The 16,767-nt window shown below is 44.9% G+C and overlaps 1 protein-coding gene across 1 annotated transcript; it reads right to left on the bottom strand.

Moving 5' to 3' along the window:
- Window positions 1–1,623: 1,623 nt before the first annotated feature.
- wnt16 (Wnt family member 16) lies at window positions 1,624–16,449 on the bottom strand. The gene is made up of 4 exons (XM_022248329.2): window positions 16,112–16,449; window positions 13,992–14,296; window positions 9,507–9,799; window positions 1,624–3,132 (listed from the first exon to the last, which is right to left on the bottom strand). The coding sequence occupies exons 1-4, from the start codon at window positions 16,195–16,197 to the stop codon at window positions 2,665–2,667; spliced, it is 1,152 nt and encodes a 383-aa protein (XP_022104021.1). The 5' UTR covers window positions 16,198–16,449; the 3' UTR covers window positions 1,624–2,664.
- Between the last annotated feature and the right edge of the window lie 318 nt (window positions 16,450–16,767).

Below are 16,767 nucleotides of genomic sequence, written 5' to 3' on the forward strand. Positions count from 1 at the left end.
CATGCGTCATGCCATGCGTCCATGCGTCATGGACGATGACGCAGACATAAACCTAGCTCCACATGCTGACCGATTCGAACACAGCTAGAGATTAACAAATGAATGTTACTTATGATGTTGGCGCCCTTTGTGGAATTATTAAGAATGTGTGAAGCCATCTCTAGGCCATATAGCGACAGGCTGGCCTTACCACAACCTTTTGTTTTGATTCAGTCTCGTTGCTGAGGTTGTCCGATAAAAAAAAATCAATGTTGGTCGCTTTGCAATAGCGCCCTCTTTTGGCGATCTTAACGTATAAACGTCAAAGCGTGTAATCGCCTCCCTCGTCCCCATCGGCTTCAGATCGAGCCCCCACCCTATTTGTAGATCTAAGATCTAATTGCACAGATTTTACTACCATGGTGATCTGGTACCGCGGCTGGTGCGCACTACATAACGCAGGCATCAATAAGAGAGGTAGCTTCCAGTGATTCCTAGCGTTTTGACCAACACCGTTCAGTAAGGCGGTGTTTGCAAGCCAGAAAAGAATATTTAAAAATCAGCCATCAACTCTGAAAAATGCTCACTTGTAAATCTTTGCTTCATTATCTTGTAGCCGAAACACACTGTCCAAAGTTTGTTTGCTTGTTTGTTTCTCAGCCAAGTAGCATTTCGTTGATCTTAATGAGTATTTTCTCTCTTTCTGTTTCTGGCAAAGAAGTGGTACGCTTTAAAATCCTTCCCTCTTTATGTCGAAGTTCATAATTTTTGACGAGATGTGGTACGTAGTTTTTTTTTTTATGGGCATTTGGCGTAACGTGAACCGATCGCACCTTGCGTGGGACTCCTGCATGTTAACGTGTAGGAATAACTTTCGGATATTTCTGAAACAGTTTCACGAGGCTCCGGCGCAAGTCCAACGGGTGTTGACAAATTCACTTGCGACGACCCAATTCGCACGAAGTATACACTTAATCACATAGTAGGGCGGTGTTCTTGGAAGTACATGTCAGTATCATTACTTCAAACCGTATTCGCCTAATCCTAATCCTTAATGTTCTCATCTTCCTTGGTTATTATGTTGTTATGCAAACGCTAATTCTCAAGTGATCTTTCTACATTCCACAACATCAAGTAGGCCTAAATTTAGAGTCCACGTTTTATCTGTTTTACTTAAGTTCAATTTTAAGTGTACAAGTAGACGAAATCCGACGGTTTACTGCCAATCAGACCCCCCCCCCATAAAAAGAGCTGTTGTCGGAAGGCGTGTCTGAACAACGGCACGTATCAATCAGGAAGTTGAGAACACCGGGCCGGATCGACTAGCGCCCGTCTCTTACACTGAGCCTTTGTTGGGGCTAAAAGGCGAGCCTGTCGAGCAGTCCCCCCCCCCCGTTTGCGCGTCCGGGTCACACGCTTGTGCCCCAAGGTGTTCCACTGTGCAGAAATGTGAAGATGTCTTTAACCTCCCTCAGTGTTGAATCAACCACGGATGTAGACACCCCACAACCCCTCCCTCGACTGCCCCAGATTGTCCCCTTTCACACATGATTCACAGATCAATGTCTGGTCTAAAAAAACGGGGGGGGGGACACAGCACACCTGAATAGAGCAGTCGCTTCAAAGAGAATCAATCCATTCATTTCTGTTCTAATGTTGATGCTTTTTAATACCATGGACATTTTTATTACAAAATAATTTACAAGTTTCTCTGTACAATGACTACTCACTACCATTACTTAAAAATAAAATGTTGACATTCTGGTAACGGTACGAGCTAAATAATAATAAATGCAAAAGGTATTTTGATATTTCAAAATAAGTATTAAGTTGGTAAAAACTCATTTTTCAAAAGTCCGGGGATAGACTGCAAGGACCATTTTTTTTACAAATTCCCGAACACTATGTATGACTGACAAGCATTACAAAATTCAAAAGTAAAAAATGCCCAAGTCCTTTAATAAGTTGTTCAAAGGTTGCTCTTTGTACAGCCCAGGTTGATTTTGTAGTAAATTATATCCGTTTTTACTAAATAAAGAGAGTGTGTTTCTTACACCCTTTCGCCGGGAACATTTTTTTCTGCTGTGATCATGCTTCCCAGCAAAAGGGCGTAAGTTCACTTGAATAAGCCCTTCTGCTGGGCACCCGACGAGTTATTGTGGAAATGAGGAAAGGGAAATTTGGGGGCCCTTGAACCAAAACACTGTGATTCCGTGCTTATTGGCTGGGGTATCTCTGGTGCCCATGTGTACGGTTAATAAGTCGAGCTTTGCGTGTGTCCTGGATGAAACGTGTATTTGGCACAAAATCAAACTTTGGCCATTGAAAAAGCTGGTCCAAAAAGTGACGCAGGTTAAACAAAATCTTGAAATTACAATACAGACACCTTTTATAATATTCACAAAGAAAGTGGCTTAAATAGTGACTCAGTTTGCTTCTCTTCCTTTCATTTCTTTCATATTGCTTTCGTTTTTCGTCTTGTCCCATTGTCATGGGGGAACCTATTTTCCCCACATACCCCTATCCATCTCACGACAGATTTGACATGGGACTTGAGGGTGTGGCCGAGTTTTTCAAGGCCATTCCAACTGCTGCGTATAAACAAGAGCTAAAGTCTTTATTGCTCCGTCTTGTGACTAAGGAAATGTCTCTGCCATTTCTTCGCTAGGAGAGAAGACTGCATCCTCATTTACACGTGTACAGGTCTGTCACCGTCTCACAGATCCTACACTTGACCTCACAGCACCAGATGAACCTGCAGTCGCATCGCTCTACCAGGCGCACCTCCTGGGTGTTGTAACCCCTTCCGCAGCACAGCAAGTCGCAGCTGCTGGCCCCGTCCGAGGTCCGGTTGCACTCCCTCCCCAACGTGCCCATGATCCCCTTGCTCGGGTCCCGCACGCAGTAGTTGGGTGAGCGCTCCAGGTGGACCATCTCGTCGCGACCGATGGGTGCTTTACGCTGGGCGCGGTCCTTCCGCCGGAGCCGACGCTTGCTGGGCCTGTTGAGGATCTCCACCGACCGCTGGTAGCGCTTCTTGAGGTGGTCGCCCACGACCAGGAAGTCCGGCATGGTGTTCCAGCAGGACTTGACAGTGCAAGAGCCCGAGACCCCGTGGCATCGACACTGTCTGGACATGAGCTGCTGGATCATCTACAAAGGTAAGAAGAAAATTACAATTAATGTGGCAAACCGGTGTCCTCCATGGCACCACCATCATCAACAAAAGAATCACCGGAGGCCGTGGGACAGGAACTCTGAAGTTCTGGGGATCTGGAATCCTGTTGGTGATCAGCAGAGACGTACAGAACAATGTTATGTTAATAAGTCAATATCCATACGCGGGTGTAGACATCCAAAAACTTTTGTATTATCCTTATTTAATCCCAAGGTCTACCGTGCCCGTAAATTGTCCTTGATCAGCAGTGTACGTGTAATTACTGTTGATGGTACAGGGGCCAACAAACTGGTGTGACAGTAATAACGGTAGCACTGTTACAAGGTCCTTCTGACTTTCGAACTTCTTGCAACAGGTGCCTTGAATTATCAGTTGTAGAAAACAAAGAAACACACAAACGTGGGACCAACAAGTTGCCTTGTTATCAACATATGTTATCAGTGCTCTTCTTACATGTACATGTACATGTATGTGTTCGACTGTACATGTACAGCGTGTGAACTCACGTTCCGATTTCTAGAAGGTAGCAAGGTATTAGATCGGAACAGAGGTCATCTTGGAGTGACGTTTACAATGACCAGTCACTGGTGCCTAACCACATGAACTTTAGGTGAACTCGAGTAGAATTGGATGACTGTTCGTCGGCTAAATTAAATCTAATAGGCCAATAATAAAACAGACGCCCGGAGGCCAACTGTTAGATTTCATATAGATAGGGACAGATGGGTTGTCACTGTGTCTGTCCGCTTTACAGACACGAAAATATGGGCTAAAAATAGATTCGGGGAGAGAAATTTGGAAATTAAGCAACCTTTTGTGCCCTTCCAGAGCAGTGGTGCTAAACATGTTTTTACGAGCTTAAGCGAGTCACAGACATGTCCCCTGTTGCCACCGGACCTGCTAGTGTGAAGATGTGCACTTTGTGACGTCAATAGCGTTGATCGTTTAATTATCATTTATGCAAAATACGAGAATACTGATGCACAAAATGCCATCAAGACTGATGAGATTAAGGACCCCATCAAGCTGGTTTTTTCCTGTGTTCCGCTTTTCTCCGCGGGTTTTTGCCAACCAGGGCAGCGATTTTTCCCCCTGTGGATCAGGCTGTGGCAAAACGAACTAACAGCGCCACCATATGGCCTAAACAAGTTAGGTTATGAAGTGGATCGTACACAATTGAACGACAGCAGCTAACACTAACAGCAATTGTGACCCGCAACTTCTTCAAACTTGTTTCCTAGAAGAGATTGACGTGGCCTAGTGGGGGCCCATATCTTGATAATATCAGACCTAAAAACCCACTAAAATAGCAACTCAATTCCAGGGTAACACTCTGTGCCCTTCCAACAACTCCAAGCAGGAGAAAAGTCTGAAAACATATCCCTCAGCTGCAGGTGTCCCAAGCGTAACTTATCTGACGAGAGGACAATCACTTCCACAGACTAATCCACTCTGCGACGACATCAAAAGGGAGACAGAAGAAAGGTTTCGTCACACGCCACATTCCTCCCAATGTAGCGACACAATGTAGCAGGTGCGGAAACCAGGCCTGTCAGGGAACACACAATTTCTAGGCACCTGGCTTGCACACATTAAAAAAGCATGTCATACAAGCTCCGGCCTTTGATGAGTAACGGAGCCTAGCCATGTCCGCTCACTGACTGGACCACACAGGGATCAGCGTGCCTTTCCGTGTCTTGTCAACTTTTCTTTCAGTTACGGACCTAGGGACCTTACAAGGGCGGGCGCTCACGTGTCCATGTTGTGCACAAATATAAACTCTCCCCATACATACATATAATAAGTCCAAAAGAGTTGTTTTGTCAGACCTATTAAATATTTCGGATTAACTACAGTCGACCCATCCTTTCAAAATGTCATCAGATAAAATGAAACAACAAAGGGGATATTTTCGTCTGTGCGTGCCACACAGAAAAGGGTGCAGGATTTCACGGCTCAGAAAATGCAGTACCTATATCTAGATTAAATAACCATTTATCCAAAAAAAAAAAAAAGAGTTCACTGACAAACCCTGAGGTGCAGCCGGTCGTTCATCTCAATGGTGCCCCAACTCAGTCAGGAGCAATCTTAGTACTGGTAAGGCCAAAAATACCACAGGATTTTCAGACATGTGAAATAATCGTGATGAAACACCTTACAGAGAATGCAGTGAAAAAATTATAATGTTTATAGGGCTGTAACCTACACAGGCATGCGCTATGCCCCTCCATGGGCATGCCAAGCGTCGTTTTCATGACAAATTTTGAATTTTATACAGGGGCGAAGTCACCTTTTGCCCTCATCCGATTCCAAATAACGAAGAGGATAAATTTCGAATGGAGAGCTCCTTTCTCCGCAAATTGTCAGGCTAACCAGACAAAAAAAGATACTTTGTTTGGAAACATCCTGAGCCCGTAATTGTAAGCAGTAGTGACAGCTCGAGGGGACAAAAACAAGTTGGATATAACTCCAGCGGGAAAGTCAAACACTGTGAGCAGCGCCGTGTACTGTTTCAATTTAGCGGTGTTGTTTCAGGACCGTGTCGGACCGCCGCTGAGCGGCGTTGGGTTCACCGCGCTCACGCTGCGCGTAATTGGCAGACATCTCAAGCGTCAGTTAGTATGAGATTGGTTATCAACTTGAGGTCGCCCTTGGCACCCACTGGGAAATTGCAACTCGATAGCTGGGGGGAAAAATTGAATTCCTTTAATGCTCGGAAAATCAGTTACAAATTGACGGTATTCAGCCAGAATGTTTACCGCAAATGAACAACACAAAAAATCTGCTTACGTGCCTGTCATATGAGTTTGCTCTTTTGACATTAAATGTTATTGTACGAACGAAAATCTCAGTTACCATGGAATTGATCCTCAGCGAAGAGGAGGGACCAATTTAGCAGGGGGCTGCATTGAAGTCAGTTGGGGGAAGCAGTTTTAGAACACCTCTACGTCACTTGGTTTTCTTACATGATATTGATAACCAATCGGCTTTTTGAGGCATTTTAATCATTCAGAAAAAGCAACAGACCTAGAACAAACTGCATTGTTAACAAAAAAATCAAAATGGGGTTGTTTGGTTTAATTATAGTGACAATTACAAGTCCGTCTTCTTGTCAGGATTGATAAATGACCAGTTAACAGCATTCCCACAGACCAGTACTGTCTGGTCTTGTCTATACTGTTGGCGACGGCTCACAAGTCATTTCTATTCCGTGGATCCCCTCACGTTTGTTGTAATTACGGCATCAGCTGCCCGTTCATTATTCCGCAACAATGGCCCGAGTCGGCACCAATTATTATACCCTGATAATCTGGGATCTCCCCTCACAATAGACTCCGGCACCTCTCCTCACCGGCCCCGTGATTTTATGACCGGTGGCTGGGGGGGGGGACGGAGATGGAATGACCTTGCTGGCGAGCAACAGCCCAGTGGATAATTTATGACCTATTTGGAGAGTTTGCTTCATTTACGAGGTGGCGTTTGCGGTAGGTGAACTGGTTTCACATTTTTGCGCGATATTGAAAGTCAACAGTGGTATCGTTCATCGTGGTATTTGAGGTTTAGGAGGCTTTCACAGTACATGTATTGCATGCGATGTTTCTTTTTCTGCTGGTTGAAAAGGTAAATACGTTGTCACATAAAGGGATCATGATGACAAGCACACGCAACTGGGTGACAACAGTAATGCTACGGAAGGCGCCGGTTGAAAGTGCAAAACAATACGTTTGGGCCCATACCAAATCCTGTCATTAAATTGAATATTACTTTTAAAAGTTATCCACTGGTGATAACTGTATTTTATTGAAATTGTTTAGAGTTCAGAGGAGAGCATCATCGAATACACACACATCACATACCGGTACACCAAGGGGTCTGGATTCGAAATTTCTTTTAGGGCCCTTCCTTGCAGGGACACTTTTTCAATAACTTTTCAGGTAAGGTGAATTCAGACGAAACCATGTCCGTGACGTCTTTAATTTTACGGGAACTCGGCTGATTTCTACGTGCGCTTTGATTTTTTAATCCTGTGCTTAGAACGTGTTAATCCACCCTGTCAACAGTCTTTATCGTGGTTAATGTGAAGGTGCTTAGCAGATATCGCTATCTCGCAACAAGGTGCGAAGCTCTCAGATGTGGTGACAGAGCCAGGCTTGGCGAAACGCTGCGCCTTTTTGTGAACCGATTTGCATGTGACCGTGAGGTTGTTGCCAGGTAAGCTCAGTCAAGACAATGAAAAATGCTGTCATGACTCGAGGCTTCAGCAGCGGTTTCCCTTTTGGGTTTGAAAGAAGAGTTAGTCATAAAATGGAATGACCATCGGATGCAGATATTAATATCCATTTCTCGGTAAAGGCTAGCCTCGACAAAGCTAAGAAGTGAAGCACCTGTTGAACCATTTAGAACACAGTGCAAAATATGTCGGCTAAACTAAGTTTATAATATCTAGGGTAGCCTGTGCTGAATGGGGTCCGAGTTTGCATTGGCGGAAATTGGGGCAATTATGGGGAAGTTCTTGTTCTCCTTAACATTCTGAGAGCTTGGGTGTTTGTTATGGCACTGCGTACACCTGATGTCGTTGGAAAGTCAAAAAACGGAAGTCGGAATTTCTGCTTCTCGTTTACAACCTCTGTCTAAATACATGTACATGATTGTATTTCTAACTTAAACGCACATGCAGTAAAAATGTCCTGGCATGGCGCAGCTGTCTAAACCGAATCGCCGCATCCCCGGGAGGAATATAGGTATGCGGCCAACTGATAAGGTCCGGTAATTGTCTGGGGCCCCTTGGCTTTAAATGTGCCGACGATGACATCAGCAAACATTGCCTAGCCCATAATGAGGGATACCGCAGTGTTTGCACAAATCATAAAAAATGGATGGAAGAAGGCTGCTCTTCTCAAGTTAAGGCCGGCTCATACTTCAGGAGAAATACCGAAACAAAGCAAATTTGACGTCACGAAACACTTGCGGTGGAAAAAAAAATCACCGAGTCGAAATGCGTTTAACTTTTGCGAATTCATATAGCGTAAACCTTTTATCCAACGTAACAAAATCGCGATATACGCTTTCTTGCCAATAACGAACCAGCGTTCAAACTGCATTTTTCGTGTTGTATGCAGGATGGAGGATGTAACCACTCATGAACCACCCCGAAAGGGCAAACCTACTGCGGACAAAGCAATTGTTTCAGTTGGCAAGTATAGTGTATAGGCGGGTGTCATTTTTTTCACGTTAACAAAACTTAAAATTGACTTCCAGGGAAATAATCCTGACTCTGTTTAGTAAAAGTTAGGCAAGTGGTATGTAGGTCAGAAGTAGGAAAACCTACTGGCGACAAAAGTGGAACTCACGGACCTTTTGTTTCGAACCGAAATGGAGAAGAGTTCCTTTATTTTTCCCAAGCGTCCCTGGATGAGACGTGGCTCCAAAGAATTCAAGCCTTGATAGACTGATAATTGGCGCTTCTTTACCATCAACTTGCCGACTCACTTTAAAGTTAATTGTAAATAGCCCAGTTTGGTTCGTTAAGACGACCGACAACCAGTGTGTACCCAGATGCATGCTATTTTCCAGACAAAGATGGCACAGTTTCAAGGCTTTGAGATTTTTACAGCCTTACACTTTATGACCTCTTTAAAAAGTCTATAGGGCGATTACAAAGGAAAACATACCTACTTGTTTGCGGATTGTGAATGCTTGGAAAAACTGTTTACATTTTGTAGCACCGCATGGGATCGCTCAAGAGACAATCAAGGAAGCAAAACGAATGGATAGAAAACTAGATGAGGCCCATAAGGGGCGTTGCCTTAGAGCAGGGAAACTGAGGGGGGGGATGTATTCATGTTTACACACAGGAGGAAAATGTCTAGCGTCATTGGTGTTACAGTTAACTCCGCGGTTATTTGCAATGTGCCTCAGAAGTATAAGGGTTATTCCAGAAATTAGGGGTCCATTTTTTTCGTGTCTCTGTCACATCTGACATACGATTTTGTAAGTTCAGAACACATTTTCTGATTTCGAAGAGTGATGAATTTATGCAAATTACCTGTCAAACAAATAGTAATAGTTTGCAATTAATTCCAGTGATATTTCCATGTCAAATGACACGGGTCAGGTGTAACAGGGACACAAAATGTCACACTGTTGGACCCCTAATTTCTTAAAATTACCAAAACTAATCTTCTACGGATGACACCCTTCCTTTTGAAAGAAGCACTGACAGCAATAAACTGAAGCTTTAAGATTTCAAACAGGGAACTTGTGCGATTGAGAACATCCACTACAGCGCCCCCGTAGTTACGCCACTGACTGTGCATTAAGCCAAGTTGAAGACTGCTATTTCACCCACCTGTCTTCCAACCTCATTGTTGTGCAGGTTCATTGCGCCTCGGACCCGGCTGCTTTTTCCTTCCTCCTCGTCCCTTCGCACCTCCCCGGCGTCCACGAACTGCCTGCCGATGTGGATGCCGTAGTCAAGGTTATCGCTGCAGCCGCCCCACTGCCAGCCTTCGGCGTTGACCATCCCGTTGCGCGACTCGTCGCAGGAACAGTCTGTCAGGTTTCCCAGGCTGCAAGTCTTGGTGACGGCGTGTACCACGCCTGCGCTGGTGATGGCGTACACGAAGGCCGTCTCCCGACTCCCTGTTCACATCACAGAAGAAGGAAACAGAAAGAGGGGAAAAAGAGAGAAGACGAATTTAAAAATGAGTGAAGCATCTTCAGTAATAGGCTTAGTCGACAAAATCGTCCATCATCCCCATGGTCGATCACCTTCGTCCTAACTTGCAGTGGAGTCAGCCACAGCCAATCATAAGTCAAATGACAAGTTGGGTCACATCAAGGGGACTAAAATGGCCCCCGTTACGTGCCCCATCCCCGCCCAAAGATCCTCCATTGATGCCCAATTAGTTGCAGTACATTTGGAGAGCCCGCTACTTGATTGGAAACTGGATGACTTTTGAAGGACCTGTGAGGATTTGATAGACCTGTGAACATGGGACGGGCAAGACAATCGACACCATCACCCCAGATCACCGTCAGCCATACGATTTACATCATTACGAAATTAGTTTCGTGGTTGCCACTGTCCTTGAGCGCGTGACCTTGTCCTATCGTCCTCATCCTATGTTGACAATATACCTCTAGATATTTCACCTGGGCAATCACGAGATCATCTTTCTGCACTCCCAAGTTCACAGGAGACACCGCGGGTGACGTCTTGGTCAGAGATCAATTGGTGGTTGTTACAACTGCGGAAACCCTCCAAGCGACATGTCTCCCGCGCCAAATCCAATTTTCAAGCCCATCAGCCAAACCGTGTATGATAAGATTAAATATGGCAACGAACTCTTCCTTTGTTTACATAGGAGAAATTGAGGTAATACTCTGGTGCAGCTACAACAACGCTCCGGAATTTTCTAGGCTAATACCTCCAGAGTTGAAATTGATGGATTCTGAGCCCCGCTCACGACTTCTTGGGCTTTGCCCTCATCCTCAATTTTCTTTTTCAAGAATCCTTTAAATTCGCAAGGTTTTAGAGAAAAAAGCTGAATACGGGTACAAAATCCGTTACCGGTTTAGTGCGACCGGAAAGGGATAAAACCGTCTGCTTCCGCCAAGCGGTCGAGTCTGAAGGAGTCTTAACATCTGACCCGATATATATATATATTTTTTATAGAGTTTAGGCTTTGACGACAAGTTCCGAAATCCGTGACGACCCAATGAATCGCACAGTCTGGTCCAGTTCCGGAATTTCCAGGTCGCGCCGATCCACACAGCCCACAAGACTTAACCAACTAAAACGCGAGCCGATGAAATTACAGTCTGTAATTGGAGGGCTACATTACTCGCCCCTAATGTCTGTCACACTCAGCCTTTGGTATGTGTGAGTGTCGCGGAGATCGAACACAATTATGATTTTGGTTCTCCGATATCTGAGATTTAAGGAACGGGAAACGCCATATGTCAGGCCAGGCGCTCACCCGATCCCGCACGTTGCTTCCGGGCATGTTGTCGAACACAGTCGGGTTGTTTGGATTTGGAAAATGATCAGCTAGGTTGTGTTTTCGTTGCAAGTCCCGTTTCGGTAGACAGACAAAAAGAAATGCCCAAACAGGGAGCTGGAAAGGTCCCGCCTGACACCATTAGTTACTGTCATTCTGTTGTCCAGATGACTGATTTTGATTACTTTGACGGGCTGGTGGAGTGACTCAATCGGCAAAATGATTGACAGAAACTAGCCCTCTGTTTTGTTGGGTTGTTGGGGTGTTGGGGTGTTTGTTTCTTTGTTTGTTTGTTTCTTTGTTTTTTAGTTTAAATTGCTAAGACCCAATCTGCTTTTGTTAGCGTTCATATTGTTTTGCATTTCAGGGAAAAAGAAATATTTTGAGAGAATATTCTAAACAAAATCCCAGGATCCGCAATGTAGAGTATAAACAAACCATCTGAAGTTAAAGTGCAAGTGAAAAAATGGTACGGTTGCTTAGCTTCCCAAAATCACATGTTCTGAAATTACAGCGCACATATAACGTTCATGAATATTTACACCCAACCATTTTTTACGTGTTAAAAAAGCCTCTCCTTCTCACAAAAAGCCAGACGGAAACACCAAAAAATCAGCAAACCTTGAAGTTCCATCCTTATACGCTAACTCTCTCAGCTGTGTGGAAACTAATACTGAATTCGGAGTCCAGTTGGCTTTTGGCGGCCAGTACTGGCGGCCAACTTTTCTGAGAACCGATTCCCTCCTTTTTCCTTTTTTTCTACAAAATGTGCACGATTGAAAGCACACGATGTTTGCAACTGCGGGCAGTCTGTACGGAGGGTTTGCATGGCTGCCATCTTGCAGGCCAGTGCTGTTGTTCCACAGTGTATGCACAAAGTAGGTTTCCCTGTAGAACGAAAGAACTGCCTTACAAGATGGCTACCACGCAAAGCCTCTATTCCGCACCAAACCTCCTCGTCTGTCTGATTTTGAAGAGCTCGGCCAGGGGAAAGGATCAACGAAATATTGAAAGACGACAAGCCGACAAGGGGTTTAGGGGACGATTAGGTCAAAATAAATAATCAACACCTTTTTATAATGACCTTTGGCAAAAGCTGATCTGGGCAAAGGACGTCAGGACAAATATTCCTCCTTTGATCCCCCGACCGGCATGATTCCCAATGGGGCCAAGGTATTAAACATGGTGGGGCCTATGAAGAGATTATCCCACACCGATGATGCAGAGTGAATCAAAGAAAGGAACGAGGTGGGACTGTGATAGCGTTGGGCGCTAAAACAGACAGGGACGGATAATTTCAATCCCCATGATAGGGCCTATGGAGGTCAGCGACCAGGCATTTGGGCAATCCGAACGGATGATAGTTTCATTTCTAACAAGGACAAATAATCTAGAAATGAAAATGACTAGTTAGCAATGCAACCTGAACATGCGATGGTTTGATTGGGCACACCAAAACCAAATGTCGCGAACGTGTTCCTTTTTTATAGCTTAATTAGCTGGGTAAATATTTGGACTTGGGATAATGATCACACGTCATTCTTTTGGATCGCGTTGTTTGGTGAGAGGTTGAATTGTTTCAAGCCTTATTCATTACACCGCTTGAAGGGAAACTGACGCAAGAGACAATTGGAATTTTTGCACGTTTATCGACTGTGTCACATGAAGTGCGATAAAAGAACAGAACGTAATTCTCAAGACGCAATTCCCAATGAACATAATATTCTAGATCAATGAGGAGTAAGAAATGATTTCCTAACAAATCAGTTTGAGTTTTCAAAGGATAAGTCCGGTAAGGTTTCTCCGCACACCAGTTTGGATGACACCATAACAACGATTAGTTTGTCAGCAAATATGAGTGCTTTCGAGTTCCTCCATGGTTATATGAAGACATGGGCACCCTCATGAATGGGCACAAAGTAGCATTCTACGAGTCTTCTTTGTACAACTGAGCACTGAGTTTCATACTTTAAATATTGAGTGTCACTTACTGGCACGTGGACACTACTCAAGGCAGTAAGAGTGTATTTTTAACCACGTGAAAGATATGAGTAGCAATGTAAAGTGCCGAAGTGCGAGACTGCATGTGCATCATTTCCCTGAGATGATACCTGACAAAACTGCTCTTCTCGCCGCCCAATTGGGCTCGCGCAGCCTGAGACCTTGAGAAAATATTATGACGGAGTGATCCCCAAAAGAAACTGTCGGGTTTCACTAATGGGTGAATAAGGCTTTGCGATTAGAGCGGCTCTTCTCCTCACAAATGCAAAAGAACAAAAATTGCACGGGTGTAAAATGATGACCGCACACATCTTTTTATGTAGGGTTTAATGGGAAGAAGGGATCTGTCTGTACGATTGAGGCAGTTGCGGCGGGCCCTTTGAGCGGCTTCGCTGGCACAGATTGGTGTCCTTGGGGGTACGGCCCGAGTAATTCTCTGACTAGACAACTGTTGTGTCTGCCGCCCCGAAGGATGGACCACGGACAGTGGAAGAAGAGGGGAGGAAAAAGCAAGCGCATTAAGAGAAAACCTGTCCAGTTAAGGACATGAAGCGTTAAGTCAGTCAATAAAGCGTCACAGATACGCCAGCTGGCCAAAGGGAATCTTTCGTGGGGTTTGGTATATGATGCACGAGCTGTGCATGTATCATATGAGTAGAGATTTTGTCTCGTGACAATTTGCCACATTACTAAGTATGAGGAGGCCAAAATCAGCTAAAAAGTCACTGTCTTGTTATACCAGGTGGCAATGGGTCAACTTATCCCCAAATTTTAATACCTCTGGTTAGTACCAGTCAGTTGGAATTTAATGTTTGGTAATTCGAGCTTACCTGTTTTGAGGACCTTTCCAAATGCGTTCTGCTCCTGATCATGAATGGTGCAGTTCCACCTCTCGTCCCGGAACTGCCTCTGACACTCGGTGATGCCCAGCCGTGCCCCCGCCCCGATCACCGGTATGGCCTCGGGTCTCTGTTCGCAAACGGTACGCTGCTCGTGAGCCAGTCCGGGCACGAGGGAACACACAGACTGGCCCAGGGTAGTCGGCTGCGTCCGTGCGAGGCCGGGGCTACTGCTGGCCGGTGGGTTTGTATCGCTGGGCTGGTTGACGGTACCAAGAGACGCTATGCCGAGCCACCTGTGAGAAAGATGGAAAAATCAGCAAAATTGAAATCAATTTGGCAAAATAAATTTTCAAGTGTGTGGGGGGACATCAGACTGTTGTGTATTGTGAAAAAAAAACTTTGCCCAAATGTTTAATTTCAATGCACTTGTCTTGTAAATCTTCATTTTCGGGCAGCCCAAATTGTGCTTGTTGAGAGAAAATACCCGTGACGTCACAGACGATTTAATAACTAGGCATGACTAACACCAAACAAATGCTAATACCATATAAGGCACAAAGTTATTCAAGAAAAGGGGTCTACTACTGACGTAAAGATAACGAGCTAAAAATCAAACTTTCTGATAATAAAATTAACACGTGACGACTGAACACAGTTTGCGTAATTGTTCATCCCACTTTGCAAATAAATTTGATTTCACAAGTGCAGGATTATAAATCATCGTTTGGAACCGTCTAAGGCCTAACTCGTACATCGCGGTCGCTGAATCATGTTTGGCACAATCGGCGCTGTGAATAAACAGAACTCTATGGATCGAACGAAGTGAAATAACATGTAAGACTTTGTTACAAGAAAGAATTCCGGTCAAAAGCATTTATTAACATCTATGACGTTATAATCAACGGTAGTGATGTTTTACTTTAAAAGAAAAAATTGTGACCAATTTTTAAGCTATGTTGAACCCGGAAACCTCGTTCCCCTGATGAAATTATGGTTTGTCTGAGGTATAAAATTGGCAAATCGAATTCCCGTGACGGTAACCATTCGGCCCCAGCTCAAACCGACTGATGGTTTTTCTGTACAAAGTCGGCAGTAATTGGAACTGACGCACTAGCGCGTTTTTTCCACCTTGAGTTATGTCGATGGCGCGTCGCACCGCAGTTTGCCCCCACACGACCCCTAAAAGAGTGTAACACCCCCACCACTGCACAACACGCATCTGGCAGAGGACCACTAAACTCAAGTAAGGGCGGGTCCGGGGGGGGGGCAACGGGGCCATCCCCACGGTGCAATTTTATGAGAGAAAGGCGATTTTGGTCTATTTTTCCCTTCCTTCCAATAGCGTGTAAAAAGTCCCAACATGTAGCCTCACCCTGGCCTTAGCAAGGCAATTACAGGTTAAGTGAAAAAAATCAACACCAACCCCCCGCACCAAAAAAGTGTGCTCCCCCACCCGAAAAATTCGGTTCTGGATCCGCCCTTCAACTCACGACTTCACGCATGACCGTGCATGAGGCGTGAATTCCCTCACATTCTCGAAATCCCACGCCCTATGCACCAGTCCAAAACGTAAGGTGGAAAACTGGAAACGATTGCTTTTACTAAACCTAAAATTACCTCTCAAATGCCACCACGAGCAGCAGACCGGAACGCCTGTGGCGGACACTGAGTAAGTTGGTCATTTCCTTACACAAACACGATTATCAGATTCACCCTTAATTACCTGACGACGAAATAGTTCATGAGGATTCGTGCACGACGCATACCTGACAGGCTCTCCAGACATCTCACGCAAATCACTTAATTTGATCATGTTTTGAGAACAGACCACGTAAATTAGCAGAGAGAAAAGCCAGCAGGTTTACAAGACAGATTTAATAGATCATACAAAGTACAGACTGAGTTTACTCTGTAACGGGCATCACTGAGCTGAGTCTACTGGCGAATAATGTTTATGGGCGTTAAACTCGGTACAGGGGCCTATAGATGGGCGCAGGGAAACTTGTCACAAATCAACTCGTTCAGCAGAAAGTCATTGGTTAAAATGTATTCTCATGCAAAGCTATCAGAATTGTGTACTAAATCAATTTGATGTATGCTATACTCACATCCATGATGCCTTAGAGATGGCCGGCAGAAAGCACAGTAAAATGAGGCACGAAAACTCCCAATACGGTAACTTTTTAGCATCCATCGCAGCTGTCCGGAGGTTGTACCAGTACCTCAAAACAACTTCAACAGTTCAAAATTTTCCCCAGACAGCTGATCGCGGTAAGTTATCCACCTCCAAACAATCCCCCGCAAAAAAGCACACAGTCTTTCCAGCCGTAATAAAATTCCTGGATTTTCAAGAGCAAGTGGTGAGGCTGGAACTCTGAACACACTTTGCGCATGAAGTGAAGTCTACCAATGTTCTGACGAGAATTCTCCGTGGGGCAAGAATGCGGGGACATGACACGCGCTGACGTTCCACCTCACTGGGCAGACACATATCAAAGAGACCGGTAGGCGGTGACTGTTTGACTTGCCGCTTTGATTGGTTGGCGATGAAACGAAGCCGCGGGCTCGGCGGCCAATGGGAAGCGGCGTCTTCTGAAACTGGGGCTGTCAATCAACGCGGCACACTTTAATTGGGCGGAGCCAGCGGGCAATCCGAGAGGTCTTGCCGCAAATTGCGTGGAACATGTTGCAAAGTTTACACGGATACGGGAGCAAAGTTCTCTGAGGTCAAAATGCTAAAGGTGAATAATGGCTGAATTAGGTT

The sequence above is a fragment of the Acanthaster planci genome, linkage group LG04 (assembly GCF_054643075.1).
Source record: "Acanthaster planci isolate LZ-2023a linkage group LG04, COTS_SCS, whole genome shotgun sequence".
In the NCBI taxonomy this organism is placed as follows: Eukaryota; Metazoa; Echinodermata; class Asteroidea; order Valvatida; family Acanthasteridae; genus Acanthaster; species Acanthaster planci.